Source organism: Anas platyrhynchos, chromosome 2 (genome assembly GCF_047663525.1).
Source record: "Anas platyrhynchos isolate ZD024472 breed Pekin duck chromosome 2, IASCAAS_PekinDuck_T2T, whole genome shotgun sequence".
Lineage (NCBI taxonomy): Eukaryota > Metazoa > Chordata > Aves > Anseriformes > Anatidae > Anas > Anas platyrhynchos.
In genome coordinates, this window is record NC_092588.1 from 145,190,731 (window position 1) to 145,206,161 (window position 15,431).

The 15,431-nt window shown below is 39.1% G+C and overlaps 1 protein-coding gene across 27 annotated transcripts in view; it reads right to left on the bottom strand.

The window, feature by feature from the left end:
- PARD3 (par-3 family cell polarity regulator) overlaps positions 1-15,431 on the bottom strand; it is a 443,789-nt gene that overhangs the window by 113,653 nt on the left and 314,705 nt on the right. For 19 of the 27 annotated variants that reach the window (XM_072033793.1, XM_072033797.1, XM_072033796.1 and 16 more), the window contains one exon: positions 5,695-5,805. The exons of 6 other annotated variants lie outside the window; for them this stretch is intronic. In XM_072033793.1, the coding sequence (XP_071889894.1) occupies positions 5,695-5,805 (111 nt within the window). Of the gene's footprint in view, positions 1-3,775; positions 3,849-5,694; positions 5,806-8,409; positions 8,554-15,431 lie in introns of those variants that run through there. 2 more of the 27 variants (XM_072033802.1, XM_072033803.1) reach the window with 2 other exon arrangements.

A 15,431-nucleotide genomic window follows, 5' to 3' on the forward strand; every position in this document is an offset into this window, starting at 1 on the left:
GTTTAGGAAAAATCATTACGTGAAAAACGCCCACCAAAATTGTGCTCGTTTATGTTAGCACCAAAAAACATTGTCAGCCCATTGATCGTTCTGCAAAAGTAACAGCAAAACAGCCAATACAGAGACAAATGCCTGACCCACCTCTCCCAGACAGGATCTCTGCACAACAAAGATCCTCAGCCATTTTTCCTTTTTTTTTTTTTTTTTGGCCATACTCCCTTGAAGCTGTAAGAGCACCACGTCCTACCTCTAATCACTAAAACTCCCCCCAGTTCCCATTCTAAAAGAGTTTTCCATGGTTGATAGCAAGGCATTAAGACATACTCTGCCATCCCAAACCCTGGTGAGCCACGAGCATCATCGCAGAGCCCCAGCCTGCTGCTGCTTCCCCAGCCCAGGGCAGCCCCAGCCTGGGCAGCCCCTCACAAAGCCTCGTTGGGAGCTCCCCCTCCTGGCTCTGCAGCCCACAGGCGACACTGCCACGACAGTGATGCCATGTGCACAGGCAAGGATACAAATAACAGCAGATTGATGTAAATGTAATTCCCTTTATAGCCCACAGGAACAAAAGGTTAGATTTTCCATAACGTAACGTGGGAAAACTAGAAAGGAAAGATGTTTATTTTGCAGATAACAATTACACATACACATGTATGCATGAAGCGTGGCACTGCTTTGCTGTGTGTTTATCTTCCTCCAAGTCCAGCCAAGACTGGCAATGTATAGAGCTTCTTTCTCAGAGCAGAGAAAGGCACACCCTGCTGGCTCCCTGGCTCCAGAAGCACTTGACTACTCTGCCTTAGCACTTCCAGTGATACAGCTAAATCATTCTTTTCCAAAAGGTTTCTCCTTATCGCCTCACTACTGATCCTCACCATACAGGTGTTTAAGCACCTGATTTTGCATTCATTTCTTTGGAAGTTGAGGAAGAATACAAAGCTAAGATTAACGTATCTGTACGGTAACAGATAGATTTGCAGAACACGAGTAAAGCTCTTTACTCAGTGTATTAGCAAAATGGAGAAAATATCCTGTAGACTGGTGTGTTTTTTTTTCCTGAAGAAGCAGTGGCTCTAGAGGCGGATTGAAGCATAAGCAGTATTCACCCATAGCTGGGATCACATACTCTGAATCATGAGATTACATTAGAATTGCAGCTTTCATCTTTTTAAGTATTATCTAGCAGTGAAATGTGCTAAATACAGCTGAACTTGTTGAAAACTTCACGAAGTATATTTATTTTGTTCTTCTGTTATACACTGCCTGGGCACAAAGAGGAAAGTTGTTTAGGTTGGGGAGTGTTTGTTTTGATAAAGGGAGTCCAAGGCTTCAGACAAGCCAAGCACACCTGGCTGGGCCATGCAGGTGTCATGAACAGAAGGTGCCTGAGCTGAGGATGGGCAGAACACAGGCAAAGGGCTTTGATTTTGCTAAAGATTTATTTTCTTATGCACTGAACCCAGAGCTGCAGGGGAATAAAATGCAAGGAAAAATCCAAGGGTGAAGGAGGGAGGTATTAGAACCTGCTGTCAGGGAAATGTCTCCCTTCAGCACAAGCCATCAACCAAAACCAGCAGACAAATCTAAGCAGTGAGTTTTCTGAACATTTCTGCCTTCACATCTCCTAAGAAAAAGGGTCTACAGTGTCTTGAAAGAGTCAGAAAACATTTCAGGACAATCAGACTGCAGGATACTCCATGGACACATTGGCTACATGGTGAGAAAACCCTCACCTGGGAGGCCCTCAGGGACCAGATGTATAGAGTTTGTATCTAAAGTGAAAAGGTCTGTGGGCTTCCCAAGGCTTAGGTCCAGTAGGACAGCAGAAGGTGACCATCCATATGAAAACAAGTGGGTTGTAACTCTAATGCATGATGGCCATTGACAAAAGTTTCAGAATCTGATTTTAAGTCTACCCTACATAGCAATGCTTGTGTGAGACTGTAAGCAGATTGAAGCATTTCTGTAAGCTCAAGATATCCCATACATCTCCAATGTGTACAATTCAAGGCATTACTCTGAGGAAGACAGGCCAATTACAGGTTCATCAGGAAAGTCTGGAATTGGCAGACCACTTACTATATATAAAAAGACTAAGAAGCACCCAAATCTGTTTTCCCAGTCTACCCCAGCCAATGTAGGACCTCAGTGGTGTCCAGTTCTAGTGGTCCATTGATGGACTGGAAAACAGGATTGCAAAGAGGGGCTCCAAGTTAATATATACATAAAATGGCTGTGATTGGGCACAAGAATAGAGGTAGTTCAATTCATGCCTTACTCAAATTCCTCAAGACTCTGCAGTACAGTCTTTTTTAGGAGATGCAAAGCCAAGTTCAGAAAACCTATTGCTTAGTTTTGTTTTACAGTTTTGATTGGTGTCCATTGGTGGAAAGAAACAACTTTCTCAACAGCACACCAGAAACCAACTGGATTTTCAGAAGTGCTTCACAGACATTCAAGGATAATACAAGTAAACTTCTTTTTCTGGAGTAAACCAGTGTGATACAAGAATAGTGATACAAGTAGACAATGTCCTATGCCCTTGAAAGAACCATTAGTCTGAACTTCTACGAATTTACAAGTAGCAAGCATCTTAGAGCACTTTTGGTAAGACTAGTGGGTGGTCTCATCAAATGACATGCCTAATTGGTCCAATATTTTATTTCATTGAAAGCTGCCTGTATTTGTGACTAGATAATTTATTTTCCTATTCAAAACTCCTTTGTTAAGATTGTCAGTAAACTTGTACCATATACAGCAGAAGAGATATCCTCCTTAATAAGAAATTATTGCTAATGATATATTTATACAAGGCAATTTTACTATTTTAATAATGGTAAATTGAAGAACATTAATTTACTTACTTGCTTATAGTCAATATGAGTACTATTTTTAAGATTAAAGAAAATCTATTGTAAGCACAATACTCTTAAAATTATCAAGTCAAAGCATAATAATTTTATAAAATTGTGGGCATGATTGATTTTTTAATGGACCATTCACTTGTTCTCTGACCCCCTAAGGATTTTTCTTCCAAGCCTTTCATACATAGTAAATTCATTAAATCCAGCCTATTTCCCCAAAGTATTGCATCATTACAGAGGTATATAGCATCAAATACCAAGTAAAACAGAGCAAGTGAATTGTACCGCTAAAAACATTGAGGGGGAAAAAACCCACAGAAAACAAAGTTAGAATAGCAGCCATTATGAACCAACACTTGTTAACACAGTAATATTTCACTCTGTCTCCTCACAAGCACTTTGAGGGATTGTTCAGTTAATTTGCAAGAGTACTCTTCATTAATAGCATGTATCTAACAGCATTATTTTACAGGATCAAAATAAAACTCTCTGCAATCTAACTGCACAAAGATTTAAAGTCTCAACGGATCAAATCAACATCTGAATTTTTCAGAAACATAAGGAAGCACCTCACACATTTGGTTGCTATTTTATTATCTTTTATTAGTTGTACATGCCACTACCCCAAAGAACTTGCATTCTCTTATAGACATAACACAAAGGAAAGCAAATACACAGTTAGGGAAAGAGAATAACGGGAGGAAGAGGACCCGTGTTATGATAACATCAAGCTGTTATGAAGTTCTGGCACATGCATTTTCTGCAGTTTCAGTGAAGACATAAAATTGTTTTACGGCACACAAGGAGTGAGATTCCAGGAAAGAGTCAAAATGGTTAGCATAACTTGATGGACAGGGATTAGGAATTTGCTCCATGCACAAGTGGCTATACAAATAATTTCATAATTCTACCTTGGTACCCAGCGTGACTATTGCAACCTCTCTCATATCATCACATGGACAGTTTATACTCTCACCATTCTTACTGAGAGAGACAGAGAGAGACAGAGAGACAGAGAAAGAAGAGAGAATGAAGAGAGAAAAAACATTACTAACTCAACGCCCAGTCTTCCTTCTTGCAAAAATGTACATGGCTGATTACCTGGGGACCTGTAGTTGCTAACAAACTCGTAAGTGCTGGGCGACCTTGGGTTCAGCAGAGCCCATTAAGCCAGGGATCATCAGCACTGTGCACATGTGGCTATGCTTTCTGCAACCCTGAGCTGGCTGGAGCTACGGAAGCTTTCAGTGTCTCTGCATCCCCAGTAAAAGTTTATCCCCAAATTGGATGGTCTGCCCATGCTTAAAGGAAAGTTGACTGCACAATCACGCTTATATCCAAATTAACTTATTTCCCTCATTTCCACTATTTCCCTTTACCATTAATCTGAAAGCAGATTACTCTTAAAAACAGGAACAGATTTAGTGATCCTGTTTCACTTTTGTTAAAAGAGAGAAAATAAAAAATAATCTGTCAAGTAAAAACCAACCAAACACTGTGATCCAGCCACCCTCTACTGTCAGAATGGATGGAGAAAGACATGAATAACTTTTTACATAGATTTATGCTAGTATATCTGTTAAAGAGAAAAAAAAAATCCCATAATGTAATCCAAACAGATGGTCTCATATGATAAAGTTTCTGCAGTTTAACAAGTTACTGTTGATCTTCAGTAACTCATAAATGCATAGCCTGCCTTAACTGTAATGTAAATCGCTCAGCCTTAAAACAACTGAGAGCTAACCATTTTATGTTGAACTGAGGAGACTACACAAGAGATATGGCTCTGCTATTCCAGTAAATTGTCAGAATGATGAAGCCATCATTTGCAAACTTCTGTTCTTACCCACAGAAGCCCAAGGTGCATAGAGATGATGGTCAAAGGGATCATTATGACTAACTAGTCACACCTCCTGTACAAGGACAACAAAATTTCCCTCCATAGTTCCTACTTCAATCCAAAATTTATGGCTAAGCTATATGATAATTTTTAGATAAATCATCTCAACTCATTGTTCACTTTCACTGCTAAATGTGTCTGAACCTATTTACCATTCAACATTCAAGCTATGTAGCCCTTTAAAGTTTGTCTCCTTACTGAAGAGTTATCTATTCACAGAGGCCTTGTTTCCACACACACCCCTGTATGCTAGTTAATTTACAACCTAGTCTTTCCAAGATTTTAGCTATATTGATAAAAGAGATAGGCCCCAAATAACTTAGGGCTACAAGAGACAGGATGAAAAGTAGAATGGAAATATTGAGAAGAGCATATGACATATACATTTAATAGGTTTTAATGGTAAAGGAAGCTGACAAAGAAAAATAGAGGTACTCACCACTCATTTTTACAATTAGCAGTTTAATATACATATAATTCCATAAACAGACTGCATGACACATAAATAGACTGAACCCCAGTGACAATTACACTGAAAATTATAATTTTTAGGTTGTTTCTAAATATATCAGTGAAAAAACTATATATGCAAGACTTTGAAGAAAAATACAAAACATACTTCATTCTATATAAATACTTGTTTTCTGAAAAAGTCAATAAAATCAGTAATAGAATGTATAGAGAAAACATTTCATGTTATTACTCCAGTCTCCTCAATAAGGAAAGGAGCTCTGGTCTATAAAAGATGCTTACTGCAGCCAAAAAAGCTGTGGATACTAGTGTCCAAAATAAATCCAGCTTTGTCTTGTTATTTAAAATATATAAACATATCAACATTTGGGAAATTTCATCAGTGAAAATTGAACTTCGGTTATTTAGTTTAAAAAACAAACTCTCTCTATCAAGGTTTAAGCAAATACTGAAGTCTACCTCTCCTGTTCTTGCTTCATTCGTATTCTCTCCTCTTCTGAAGTAAGAGCTTCCTGCACTTTTATTTTACCCGTTTTCTCACTCTTGTCATCTTTGCGATGTTTGCCAAACCTGTTAATAACACACAAAAAAAGAATCTAACTTGTGAAATGAACACAACTGTATTTTCCTTTTCCTAAGACAAAAAAAAATCCTCCAAGAAAGGCTGCTTGAAAACCAGGAAGGGAAAGCACAAAGACCTCAGAATTTCAATTATTAATCTTTACAGGCTGCTTTCGTGTTTTTTTTTTTTTTTTTTTTTTCGTTTGTTTGTTTGTTTTTGCATAAGTTGTTCATTTTTTTTCTTCACTCCTCTTAAAAGTTTACAGAATTCCTCACTAAAGAACAGAACAAACCAAAAGACTTATAGTGCCACATTCTTGATTTCTGCCAGGAGTTTTGTGTCACTATTCTGTGTGATTCTTAAATACATGGTCAAGCAATGTTTTAGAAATTATTTAACACTAACACTGCCAAAGAATGCAAATCAAGTTTACATTGAGTGAAGGCTTTCACATATGAACTGCAAAGAAACACCCAGCTGTATGTCCAACAACTGCCCTCCAGAAGTATCACCCTCCTCACCCTTCCCACAAAGCAGTTTCACCATCCAATGGAAAGCACCCAAAAGAGAAATGTATGCTTTTTTGTTTGTTTGTTTTGTTTTTAACTTTGTTACTCATGACTCTCTTTTCCTCCAAGGGAGTTCAGTGCAATGAGTAAGAGCAGAGGGATGGCGCTGGCCAGGCTGCCCCAGATGCAGCAGGGTATTGCCAGCCCAGTGGCAAGATCTTGCATCTTTTACCTCTCTCCCCCTTTACAGGCTATGTTTCAAGTATTTTACATTTGTTCCATATTTGCACATTCCACCACATTTTTTTTTAGACTTTCAGGGAGAGCACAGTCTGGCATTTGAGATATTTAGCTATTATTAGGACAAAAATTTGTGTATTTGTTAGGCATTTCAGATCTACTCAGATAGGAACAACTTTTGCAAACCAAACACACTCTAAATAGAGCCCAAGTCTAGATGACCATTTTTTGTCTACTTAAGGCTGAGAGGATAACACATATCTATTGCACAGTATCTTTTTATAATACATACCTATTAAACATGGGATCATTTAACACACCAAAAAGCAGCAAGAATTTTACTCCACAGATTGACACTTACAGCACTCAAGGGCCCACATCAACAGTGAAACAAAAGAACTGAAATGTGCCATGTCCAGCAATAATGCAGGCTCCAAAATGCTCACAAACAGTGAAATAAAACATGCAATTCTTAAAACTTTCTTCTAACCCATGAAAATAAACCCTTCAGAATGTTTCTTACAATAGTGAACCTGCAGAAAGATTAATTTCTGGCCTCTCAGTTGAGAGATACTAATATACTGTGTAACCATGCTCATGGTTCCTGAAGCATCTGTTTAAAAAAAAAAAAAAAAGAGCAGTGTAGGAGTATGTACGTAAACTTTAAAGTGCATGGCTGTTCTCCACAGTTCCCAGACTGCTCAATTCCAAATTCTGGCATATGAAAACTAAAATCGTTCAATAATAATTATCTGAAAAATGAAAGTCAGAGGACATGATAGGGTTAAGAAGCACAAAATACTATATAAAGTTAAATCTCTGATGCTGTAATGTGTTACATTTAAAACGGACTATATTCAGTGACCAGAAACACCAGCTTATACCTTTTAAAACATCCACTTATTTATTAAAGAACAGTCAAAAACATTATACAAAACATTTACATATATGATACGAGAGATTCCAATCATGTTCTGGATGTCTTACACCAGACAAAAGAGAATGGCTAATTTAAAATAGCCCTAAATCTTCTAGCCAAGAGAGGAGAAAAACCTTGGCAGAAGAAGCATGGAACGGAGCCATTTTACCCTAATACCCAAGGAGGGCTGGGGGTGGCAGGGCTCAGAGCAACACAACATGTGGGGCTGGGAGGAGATGCACGACATATGTCGTGCTGGAGCACACCACCTCTGGGATGCCCACGTCTGCTTCTCCCTGCTGCCCTTCCTCGCCCCATTTGAAATGTCAGGCAAACAAAGGAACCCACTTCTGGAGCAGCCAGTTCATTTTTTGAAAATGAACTACTGGTTAAAAAGAAAACAGAAAAAGGTAAAATTGAATCAGTTAATACCCAGCAGATTTTGGCAGCAAAACAGAATTTCTACCACCATAAATCAATTAATTGTAAGTATGAACAGAAATATATTGAAATCAATACCTTATTAAGAAAAAAAAAAGAAATCTACACAGGAAATTTATAATAATCCTTGTAAGCAATCTAGTAAATGTCTGGTCGGGCTGCATGATTGTGGGGAGACTACTTCTCACATTAACATGTAATGCAAACCTAGCAAAAATCAATGGTTTGAGTTTCCGGATCCAACCGTCCAAGTCCAGAACAAGCCACATGTGTGCTGGGTTTCAACAGAGGCTGGGGGAAATTACCACACAGGTAGTGCTCGGTGGAGCGGTACGGCTCATTTTGCTTTGACTCGTGAGCAAGCTGTGACAACAACCCTTCTTCTCTTTCAGGGTATTTTCTTATCATCTTCTGCCCTCAGGGACATTCCTGATAGAGTTTCAAGAAGACATCGCTGGTCCTTTCCCAGGCATTTCAAAATTTCCCCATTTTGACAGGAGATTTTCCAGTGTCAATCTCTGATAAGTTCTGTGGTCATCCCAGCAGTGGACAGCCTGGCAGAATATGAACCACGGTGGTCTTGGAAAGTTGCCTTCTCTGGACTTTGTCACCCGCAGGAGTGATATATGTGCCATAATCACCACTGCCTGTAATAAGTTCAGCAACATTAACTGCACTGTCCCTACACTCGGACCCAGAATCATCAATGCTGTCCTCCCACCGCCCTGATTGTGGCTTCACGTCCTTAACAGCATCACCTGCACAGGTAGGTATTTCTCCATGATACTCATATGTCACAGACCTGCACAACAGTTTCGGAAGCACGCTGCCCTAACTGAGTCTGACTCTAAACAAGTCCGCATGCTTTTAGTAAGACATCTGTGCAAAAATATTTACAAGTTCAAGATTCCTCTTTTCCACTGAGATCGCAAGTCCCCCATCTCTGTTAAGCTTCAGCTTACAACAGTAGCAGTAACAAACAACAGAAAAACATTTTCCAGGCTCAGCAGCAACACTTGAGAAAGGTGTTTGAAAGATCCATGAAGTGGGTATGTACATATCTATGCATGCATACCTTCTCCCCCCCAAGCCTTTAATTTATGTAGAGGGAGCCAACATTCCCCACTCTGAATGATGTTCAAAGCTTTTGCTAAGATTACTCTCACTAAGTGTGTTTGTTATTTATTTCTGTTAAAAGTATTTGTTCCGTGAAGTATGATTTATAGCCATAATGAAACCCACAAACCCCAAATCAGCATCCTCTCCACCAAATTTATAAGTTATTTATAAATTATTTAACATTCATGTTCAAGCCAAGTTTAACCACATAAGAGCAACATAGAGCAATAGTGAGGTACGCCATTAAAGCAAGCTGCTAAGCACTCCCCTAACTGTACAACACTCAATGCACTCTGGGGATTAGGCTGGTGTCAAGCTACCCAAAATCACCAGTTCTTCCAGTTACCTCATGTAGATGTTTTCTACTCTGATTTGTAAATATTAGGCAAAACAGGACACTTAAAAATAAAAATAAAGGTTTTTAGATCACTGAGATTTAAGCAGTCCATGCAATATCCTTTCAAAACACCAAATACACCTCATACAGCCACCCAGAGGCTTGGCAGCCCATGCTAGAACCCCTCCCTGTTCTCCAGTGGCACTTGTGTACCTGTGTGATTCAAAAGAAGCAAAGTGTGGGTCAGGTCCCCAGAATTACTCCTGGCATTTTATAACACCCCAGATTGGCTCAGGGAAAAGATCTGGCTTACCTCTGTAAAAGTTTCACCTTATTAAATGTGCAAGTGGCACACTCTGGGACTTGTCCCATGAGCACTATAACGTGAGTGACACATTCCCTGCAACCCACCAGCACGTGCATCATTGTGAAGTCTTATTTCTTTACTGCTCACTCCAAAGGAAGGAACGATGGAATTAGGATGCGTGTCCTATACATGACCCACGGCAACTTAGGAATTTTACTGCTGCCAGCACTATTTCTTCCATAATGCACACATTGAATGTCCTGGCACACCCACATAATAACTTCCCCCACTGAAGCAACTGCTCACTCGTAATAACAACCTACGGCTGGAAGCTCACAGAGTGCAATCGCTAACAATATCTCCCTTGCAAAATAGCAATCACCGCCCATTTGTCCTGTGTCAGAGAGTCTCCAGACTTCTGCGAGAACATGGCCTTGAGAATACTGCCGAGTGATTTGATCCCAGCCCTCGCTGCTCACCTCACTGATGCAGGAGCTGTTCTCAACTGCACACAGCTGGGTAGTGTGTGCCTGAAGCACCTGGAGATTTGCAGGCCCTTGTCTGAACCCATGATCATCTCATTCTCATTGCTGTGAAGCTGGATGCTGCTATACTCGTTGCAGGTCTTACAAATGCAAATGAAATTACAACTTTATTTTTTTATTTTTTTTTTCCTGAAGTAGACACAAGAACTGAACTGCTCAGGACCAGTGCAGAATCAAAGCTTCTTGCACTAGTGAAAAGGAGGATCGTGTTTAAAAACAAAGGCAAGAACTCCTGTTGCAATTAAAAACCAAAACAGTGCAGAAAAGGAGCATCTGCGACACTGATGTTCAGACAATCCTGAGAATCTAATTCCAAGCTCCTGTCATATCCTAAGTGTGCTGCCAACAATTTGTGAGCTATAAAAGCCCTACCTAAAATCAGCGCACAAGATACCACTGCAGAGACACAAGTCACCCCATGACGCACAGCACAAGCAGCTGAGTTGCATACACTGCTGCCTTGCATATTTAGGACAGAATAAGTCCTGATGCTAAAGCTTGAGCTACATCAGATGCTGTGGAGCACCTGCTGTCACAGCAGCACAGTGCTGATCTGCAGCCACCACTTCCCCCAGTCTGAGTTGTAAGAAGCAGAACACAGAGTGAAAAATAAAGATCAAAAGGAAAATGGACATTTCCCCCCCAAACAATTAAAAAAATTACCTGTTTATTATCATATTCTTTCATAGACATAGCTTAGTATTTCTTTGAGTACACACGTGTATTAAATAATGATATTTTTATAACAGTAGCAACATTTAAAGACATGAACAACATCTCACTTATCAGCTACTTTATTCAGCAGTTCTCTCATCTAAACCCTGTTTACAGTACAGCTAAACGTTAGCTATAAAAAGTTAGCTAAAAACAGTTTAATTTTATTCTGTAACTGCATAAGCAAGAACTTCCAGAAAAAAAACTTCTATGACTAATTGAATACAGGTTGTAAATTAAAAATACCCTGTCTGTCCAAGAGTGTGAGAAATAGATGAAAGAGAGCAGCTGAAATCTTGTTCATTCTAATTGCCAAGATACTCCAGGGTTCTACTTAATTTATAGCTTCTTAATTCTCCTTTTACATTAAGGGTTAGAGAAAATTTCAAGATAAGTGTAAATGCTCAAAGTCATATTCACCGATCCACAGACTGAATCCTGAAACTCAGCCAACAATAGCAATTATAGTAAGTGAAAAAATCCAAAAATATGAGCGGATCATTTTTTAAAGATCACATTAGAGGAAAGGGCTATCCTCAGACCCTATGGTACTAGTTTGTTGTATTATACTTAACAAAAAGACGAGAACACAGACCTATACGCCTGATGCTTGACCCTAAAATAGGAAATCCCATGAACTTTGAGGATAATCTAATCAAACTCAAATGCACACCCAGATCTCTCTGTCAGTCCCTAGCTGGCTTACATTCAAACTTACTTGCTTGAATGACCGTCACCCACAAAGAGGTGGCCTCATCCAGCACCTATCACACTCGACAGAAAGATACCAACTAGAAAGTGGCTGTGGGCCAATGCATCAGAGCGACTAAACAGTGCGAGACTAAACAGAGAAGGAAGCTGCTTGGATTGCAACAGAACATTTAAAGAACAAGCTCAAGCTACATCATGATGCCATATATAAAGATATGTAAAATGGATATAAAATGTACATGTAAATGATTTTTCATAAATAAATAGACTGAAGAAATGAAGAAAGGAGAATGTATGGTTGGTAGCAGCAGAAATTCCATATTTACAACTTATCTTAAAAATAGCTTCAGTTTACAAGAATATATACCAGTCTCCTTGATACAACAAAACAAATATACATATAATCTGCTAAATGGATTTTTCTCTGATGCGTTACTGATGAGACCATTGTCGTCTGCCAAATCATCCACATATTTCATTAGAATAAAGAGCTATAGAAGAAACATGCATTAGTTGATTAATGAAAAAACACAAAAATTGATTGAGACAGAAGAAGTTCAGTAGCATTATGTTCCTTAATAGAAAAAAGGCCATCATTAAAAATTAACAAATGGTAAGTGTCTTGAGCTACTCCATCAGTGCCTTCTGTCTTCAATGCATGTTCTTTTCCCTGTAGTAGCAACAGTGCTCACACACGCAACCTAATGCTACTCACAGGATTTTGCAATGACTTGTGTAGTCTTTTTCACCCTCCTGTGTCAGCAAAATGGTAAGATTTATATTGCAAAAGATTATTGTGACACACACAAACATTCTGTTGCTAAAATAAAATTTAATAAGCATAAACAACAGTTCAACACAGCACACAAACAAAAATCACCCTGGCTCGTGATGACTTGAGTGTTTATAAGCCTTCTTTTAGAAGCAAAATTGTGCAAGTGCTATTTTTAAAAATATCCTTTTAAGTGCAAACATTTACATACTCGAAGTGTATTTCAAGCAACAGCCAGTTGTCACATCTAATCAAATTAGTGGATAAAGCTCCACTTGTTAGGAGGGATGACAGAAGAAGCTGGAGTGACTCAGCAGCATCACTGTCCTGAGGTGATACAGAAGCGCTGATGTACAGGCAAGCAGGAGCAAGGTACCTGGCTACAGGAGCTTGTGGGCATAGTTGAACTGAGCATTTACAACTTTTTATTTTGTACAGGTTTCCTCGGTGATGTTAAACCTGAGGAAACAGCAGACTTTCTGGTACAGCAGTCAGCTGAAACCCCTCTCTGCCAGGAAGGTTCCTGGAGAATTTAGGTGTCCCAAACCAAGAAACAGGCATTACAGAAAGACACAGATAACTCATGGAAATTGAGAAAACCTCTGGAGAGATACACGCATATCACTTCAGAGCAATAAAGATCATCTTCAAGCAATACACTCATGTGCTCATGAATAAAGAAACTAAAACCAGGACAACCAAACTTTTAGCCCTCTCTGCAGTTGCCTTCCAGTCAATGAGTACTACACAACACGCAAGGCTCTTCTGTGATATCATATTCACATATTTTCTCCCTGCATCCTGTGGTTCACTTTACAAACACTAAAAAACACTTTTGGTGCTGTTCAGGTAGGGATTCATGTAGAGCTGAACAAACGAAGGCTTCCCAAAACCAGCAGCTAGGACAGCAGAAACATCGCCACACTTCGTGTGCGACATTACCAGCCATTCCCCCAACAACTTCCTGGAAAGACGTGGAAACAACATATGGGACTGGTAACTGGTTCCAGCCGCTGAAGCTTAATCCGCCTGCCTTTGTGAGTCAATATCCCGACTTCATAGAAAGCGGGTATAATGCCAAACCAATAGACATGTCATGAGGTTTCATTCAATTATTTTCATAAACAGTTTTGATAACATTTCCTGAAAGGCATGACACAACAGGCAGAATATTATTCACACCAAGGCGCTCTCTTTTCACAACTTAAGCATTTGTAATATTTACTTCCAGCATAAAATGGTGGAACTTTTAAAAACAGATTTCTTTTAGGAGATACCATCTGTTTGCAAATTTCTAAACAGAAGATAATCTTGCATTGCTTCTTGTGATTGCCTAAAAGCAGCAGGAACCATTGACAGGTGTAATAAAATAATAATAATAATTCACAAGAAATAAGAAAAAAACAAAACAAACTACTAATCCAAACTACTGCAGGCTGAGAAGGTCAAAGGAAGTGGGGATACTTTTACAATGATAATATTGTAAAAACACCACCGAGACAGCAAACAAACAAGAGATTCATCTGTTGAACGGCCGAACCAACTCAGTAAGCAATACCACAACGTACTAAAAGTCACCATAAATAACTGATTTCCATGGTGGTGAGCCAAAACCTGTTAAGCTGTGGATTGTGGCATCCTGGAAGGAATGAGGAATGAAAGAGAAAGCTTCTGCTTAGATACAGCTCTGCAAGCAAACATCAATGGTAGCAGCAGCCACAAAAGCACTACATGACATTTTAAGGGAAGTTTTGTAACTAAGTATTTTAAAGTTTGCTTTTGTGAGAAAACCTCTTTAATATAGTGCAAATATATACCAAAATGAGAGTAGTTATTGACCACAGAGTTCCTTGCTCCAAGATTAGAGTTCACATACAAAGCATGAGCTATTTGTCATGGAAGAAAGTAACTGATATGTGTGATACAGCCAAACTACTTCAGTCTTTTCATAGAGAATGTAAACTTCATGGGCAGCATATCCTTTCCGCACTGTTATTTAATGCACTTAAAAATGCTCCTGTCCTCCTTCTCAGCAAGAATTTGCCACTCCAGACTGCAGACTGTCCTGTCAAGTAATCCAGTACTGGGAATGCTGGGCAATAAGATGTTACAACAATAAATGGAAAACTATAAATACAAACTGCAGAAAAATAAAGTTAAGTTTCACTTACAAAATGAAGAGCAAGAATCCTGAAAAAGTCTACGTGAAGGCCTCCAGGATGTCAAGTCATCATTCTCACTCTACATACATAGAAATGGACATACAACCCTCTGCTTTGCTCTATGTAATGCTATAAAACAGGTTTTGTAAAAAAGTAATCCTACATGCTAAGCACCAATAGTCGCCTACTGTTAGCAGGTGCCCCACTAGTTTTGATTCTAAAGCACAGTGATTATTCTTCTACAACCTAAGCAACCTTTTCTGAGTTGGGTAAAATGTTCCTGCCCAGCATGCTGGGCCCTCTTGCTCTTGCTCACGCCATGTTGAGCAAGTCACAAAACCTCGTCCCCACGCAATTCACTGGACAACTGCTACAGTGCAACCATGCAGACCAGGATGGGGACACGTCTACTGCTGTACTTGTTGCACTCTACAGATTAGTTCAAAAATTGTGGGCCAATTTAGGTATTAATAATACTACATTGTATGCCTCTAATTACCAGTGTCCACTAGGAGTGCTCACAGAGAGCGTTTAAACCATGGCTACTCTTCAACATGATCCTGACAGCTACAGTTCTAATTCCTGCTCTGTTCATTTTAATGCATTATTGTTTCAAAATACAATGCTACAAAATTGCAAATTACATCTGGCTCAAGGGCTGATTATGAGAAATACTAGCACTTCTGCCTCTGCGTGAATAACTCTGATAATAATGAGAGATTGATTGAGCTCCAAGAAGTCCAAATGATGAGAAGGGTCAATTTGAACATTTCTATTAGCTTCTTTTGTTAAATCTAACACTTTGCCAGGCCAGAGACAAATACTGCATCTGGTTACCATGATTTTTTCCAACCTTAC